Source organism: Cryptomeria japonica, chromosome 6 (assembly GCF_030272615.1).
Source record: "Cryptomeria japonica chromosome 6, Sugi_1.0, whole genome shotgun sequence".
NCBI classification, from domain to species: Eukaryota; Viridiplantae; Streptophyta; class Pinopsida; order Cupressales; family Cupressaceae; genus Cryptomeria; species Cryptomeria japonica.
In genome coordinates this window covers 133,692,238-133,696,963 of record NC_081410.1, presented here as the reverse complement: position 1 = coordinate 133,696,963, position 4,726 = coordinate 133,692,238, and the positions used below count along the sequence as shown (strand labels likewise).

General features: G+C 36.0%; 1 protein-coding gene across 1 annotated transcript; it reads left to right on the top strand.

Moving 5' to 3' along the window:
- Positions 1 to 429: 429 nt before the first annotated feature.
- LOC131044236 (transcription factor BHLH3) lies at positions 430 to 3,849 on the top strand. The gene is made up of 4 exons (XM_057977522.2): positions 430 to 2,047; positions 2,256 to 2,435; positions 3,270 to 3,440; positions 3,534 to 3,849. Exons 1-4 carry the CDS (start codon positions 1,142 to 1,144, stop codon positions 3,627 to 3,629), a joined length of 1,353 nt encoding a protein of 450 aa, XP_057833505.1. The 5' UTR covers positions 430 to 1,141; the 3' UTR covers positions 3,630 to 3,849.
- The last annotated feature ends 877 nt before the right edge of the window (positions 3,850 to 4,726 follow it).

Here is a 4,726-nt window from a genome sequence, read left to right as displayed (position 1 = left end):
TGAACATTATTGTCATCCCTAAAGAGATAAGTCTCGCCCAAAATCTTAGATGATGATAACTTACAAGTTGTTCTCATCATCCTAAAAATTAGTCTCGCCCTAGGAGAGGCTTAGACTATACTAGATTGAACTAGATTATGGAGAGACCCTTGAATTGTTAAAAAAAATAAATAATAAAAACCTAATTTCATATTTGAAAGAGAATAAAAATGAAATATGCATATACTTAAACAAATCATTTTGTTCAATATGTAACGAATCCCATTATATCTATAAATCTATCATAAAGTCCTTCCTACTCAATTCTTCAAAAGATGAAACCAATTCCAAATTTAACAAACACTAAATGCTGCTGACTAGTTATCCAATACCGACAGCATAAGAATCAACATTTACATATTTGTCACTTTTTACCCTAATTTCCTCTCTTCTCAATCCTCCCTGATCATATTTCTACAGTGTTAAAAAGGGTGAACTGTCTGTCAATTAAGTTTTAGGGTTTAAAAAAATAGGAAATGGAAATCGGGTATGGAAGGGTAGAAATAGAGGGGATTGATTGCCCCTTCCCCAGGAGGGGGAGCAGGTGAAGAGGGTGCAGGAGTCGAGACGCCTTGCTTTCAGCTGCTGCTTTGCTCAGAGATTAAAAAAAAAAAAAAAACCTAAAAAAATAAAGAAACATATTTGGTACCGCCTGATATGATTTGCCACTTGATTCGGTAGTGGGGCCGCCCTATGCTCAGAGTTGTGGCAGAATGCAAAGTACCTGCCTTGCATTGCATGCATGTATTGTTCAATCAGGCCAACAAAGGGTTGTTTTTTTCTACCAGGGCTACTGGCTGAGGTAGGTGGAATTTTAGAAATTAAGACCCAGTCAAGGCAAATGATAAACAAAAGCTTTTAAAAAGGCCTGAATTCTTGCCATATTGGTATATAAGGATGTCATGATTCCATTCACAACTGGAAAGTATTTCAAGTTGCTCTTGTTTCTTGATATTACAGATCAGATCAAGTTTTGGTTTTGGTTTTGATTCTTGCTTTTGATCTGGGGGGGTCTCTGAGACGAGAAAATTTTCATGATCATATAGGTTTTTTTTGTCTCTTGTATTTGGAACTTGTTTTTTGTGGGTGTTAAACAGCGAGGATGGCTTTGGAAGGATATGGGCTTGATCAAATTTTCAGGACTAGAGCCATCACAGAAGACATGTGGAGTAGTACTGGTTATTATAACGAGCTGTTAAATTCTGCTGCATCCTTGCCATTTTTTGACACTGATTTCACCAATGCTGACAATTCTATGTTGAATACTTTGGAGGGTAGTACTCCAGTTCATGGGATTTTTAACTCCAGTAATGTACCCAATGCAGCTGCAATTGTTAATGGAGATAATGTTTGGGATCACAGTGGTTATTGTAACTACTCAAAATTTGACTGGAGTGAATTTGAAGCCTTGAGCTTGCAGAAGGAGCTTGAATTGATTTGCTCCAATTCCCATGCTGGTTCTGATGGCATGCAGGAAAAGTTTTCGAGAAGCACAACAACAGAAGACTCCTGCTATGTCACAGGAGGCTTCCATCCGTATCAAGATATTGAACAGAACGGAAGATCACTGTGTACAAAGAGTAATAGCAGTGACCACAGTGGTGACAAGACTTTGGATTTTGACAGAACAAGAGGGCAGCATAATGCCTCTGATGATTTCAACCTGCGTATATCAGACAAAACAAAAGCTTACTGTGATTTGCAGTCCCCCCCGAACTGCAAAACCAGCCTGCAGACCAATAATGTAACAGAGGGGCAAAGAATCATAAAGAAAGCAAAGACATTAAAAGAAAAAAATGTGGCTAGCAAAGATGATGGTGTTAAGAACCCTTTGAAGAAGCACTTAACTGCTGGTGGAGCAAGTCCCAGTCATGTCAAACCCATATCAGGTGGTGGGACCAAAGGCAAAGGACAACCAGCTAAGAATTTGCATGCAGAGAGGAGGAGAAGGAAGAGGCTTAATGAGAGGCTATGTATGCTTCGTTCTGCTGTGCCCACCATAACCAAGGTATATACACAGAAAGTGGTATATGTATATGTATATGTTACAAACTACTAGTATGCTTTTCGAAGGAATTTGAGTAAGTTTTTTTTATCACATTACATGATTGATGATCATTAAACTAATGGAATGTGATCACATCCTACATTCCTTCAAGAATGTTTACAAAGCTGATTTTAGTTTTTTTAATGTCTTACTTTTTATTGTTGTCCAGATGGACAGGACTTCAATCCTGAGTGACACAATCGAGTACACTAAACAGCTTCTAAGCCAAATTCGGCATTTGCATAAGGAGCTCCAACCCCAAGCTGAGTGGCCTGCACATCTCAGAGCATATGGACCATACTTTGGCTCTGCTTCTGATCAATATTTTGCAGATAAAACCATTCCTAAGGTGATTTCTCAGACTGAACAGTAAAGCTTCTGTACAAACTGCCATTAAGATTTTTTGTTGCATGTAATGATATATGGGTATGACCAACCTTGCAAGACAGAATATAATTATGTACATGGTCCAAAAGAATTTTGTAAGCTTCTGCTGAATGGTAAGGTTATTGTCTGACTTAGAAATCTTCTCTGGTGCCAAACCCTAAAAGTGTCGCATGGATCTCTCAAGAAGTACTGTTGTCAAGAAGTACTGTTCTCTCATCTTGCCATTCACAAATTGAGTAGATAAGACTTTAAAAAAACTATGTGCAAGATGGTTTGAACAGCTTAGAAGATGGTTTGTTTCTTTGTCTTGTTTTCTTTTTTCTGATGATGGATCATAGAGTTTGATCTGAAATGCGGAAGAAATAAACTCACACAGTTGATATCAGAAATTAAGCACAATAAACTTATACAAAATATACAGAGATAAACTATTTGAGAAACTTAGATAGCCTGTTAAGATTGTATCCTAACCAGTTAGACAGCTAATGCATCTTGGCTGTTGCTGTGTTAGAACAACCCATAAAAATTCTAGATTGAATACATCCAACACTAGGAAGATGTGAAGAGGGATGCATTTCTGTATTAGTATTGAGATTGTAAAACATTTTTGTAGATGGTAGTTGAAATATGGTATCTTTGTTCAATTAAATGTATTAATTTCTTACAATCTATAATAATTATTGTTGTTGTTTCTGATTTTGATTGTGTGTAATTTTTTTTATCAATATTTAGGATCACACTATTTGATCCTTATTCAAGACAAAACTGAAAATTGATTTGTGTTTTTGTCTGTCAGTTCGAAGTTCACAGAACAGATGGATGGCATCTAAACATACACATGGCCTGTCAAGCAAATCCAAATTTACTGATGTCCACAGTGAACACATTGGAATCCTTTGGACTGGAGATTGAGCATGGTGTCTTCAGCTGTTTTGGAGATTTTGGAATGCAGGCCCACTGTTCAGAGGTTTGGGTCATCATCTTTCATTAACTTTTCGTTTCCTCTTCAACTAAAACTTTCACTAGTTTCTCAAAGTTTGAATCTTTTGTTTCTCTCCAGATGAACAAAGGCCATGGAAACACAAGACCAGAGGACATCAAGCTTGCCTTACTCCAGAAAGCAGGCTATTTAGGTAAAAGTGAACAGAGAGTATGAACAGGAACATGAATGGCCATGATTTGCTGAGAGAATTTTGAAACTAATCTTATGGGGAATCACAATCCTCTTGTCATCAATAATAACTTAGTCTCAAACATGTCATTGAGACCCAATAGAGATTGAATAGAGCTACAGTGTTTTAGGAATACGGAAGAACTTTGTATTGTCTTTAATCTCATACATTTATATAATAATAACCACCCTTTTGAGCCTGAAACTCTGCTGATTTGAATGTTTTGTCTGAAATTTGAATGATTATGTGACATCTTTTTCAAGATTCAAAGGCAAAAGCTCTGCAATTATTAAGACATGATCCCACAAAGAATAATTCTATAATAAGTACAAACAAAATTCGATTCCGTGTCTGGGAGGAGTCTATGAGCAATCATGGGAGAAGTCAGCGAAATATATTGATAGATTTATTATTATTAAATCTCATGAGCTTGTAATGGATCTCTAAAAGCCTTATAATGGGGAAGCCATGTGCTTTATGCATAAAATCGGTGCTATCAACTTTGTCATTTGCTTGTTTCTTGGCAGTCTAGAATTATGAATTAACAAATGTACTCGCTATCATACAAACCAGGAATGATTAAAATTTTGTTTTCTTTTTGTTTTCATTCGCCCATTTGCGAACTTCCTTACAAAAATGTATTACTATGAATTCACGGAAATCTCATTCCATTAAGAATAAGAATTATATTTTACAGATCTTGTTTGATCAAGTCATGGCCAGGCCATAAAATGACAAATGCTAATTATATCTATATCAGAGAGCCATGACTATCATTATAAGATGACAAAAGCTAAGAAGAAAAAGAAGTGGCTTACAGTGTAAGGGAGTTAGCAAGCTTTGAGTAAGAGAGAGAAAAAGAAAAGGGTGCACCCTATCAAGGTTATATGGCAAAAAGGAGGAGGGGGGGCTAGGGAGTGGTCTAGAAAAGCGCAAAAATAGTTTGTATGTTAAAATTTTGATTTGAGTTAAAATAAAATTGATTAATAGTTGAAATGTTCATATAAGTAAATTAGTTGATAAATTGTCGTGTCTAAATTTGAATATGTATATATTGTTTAGTGTTCATATAAATAAATTA

Bases quoted from the DNA above. Each gene is read 5' to 3' on its own strand.
- LOC131044236 (XM_057977522.2), top strand. From the start codon at position 1,142: ATGGCTTTGGAAGGATATGGGCTTGATCAAATTTTCAGGACTAGAGCC. The intron at 2,048-2,255 runs GTATATACACAG...ATTGTTGTCCAG, and splicing joins CTGTGCCCACCATAACCAAG to ATGGACAGGACTTCAATCCT. The intron at 3,441-3,533 runs GTTTGGGTCATC...GTTTCTCTCCAG, and splicing joins TGCAGGCCCACTGTTCAGAG to ATGAACAAAGGCCATGGAAA.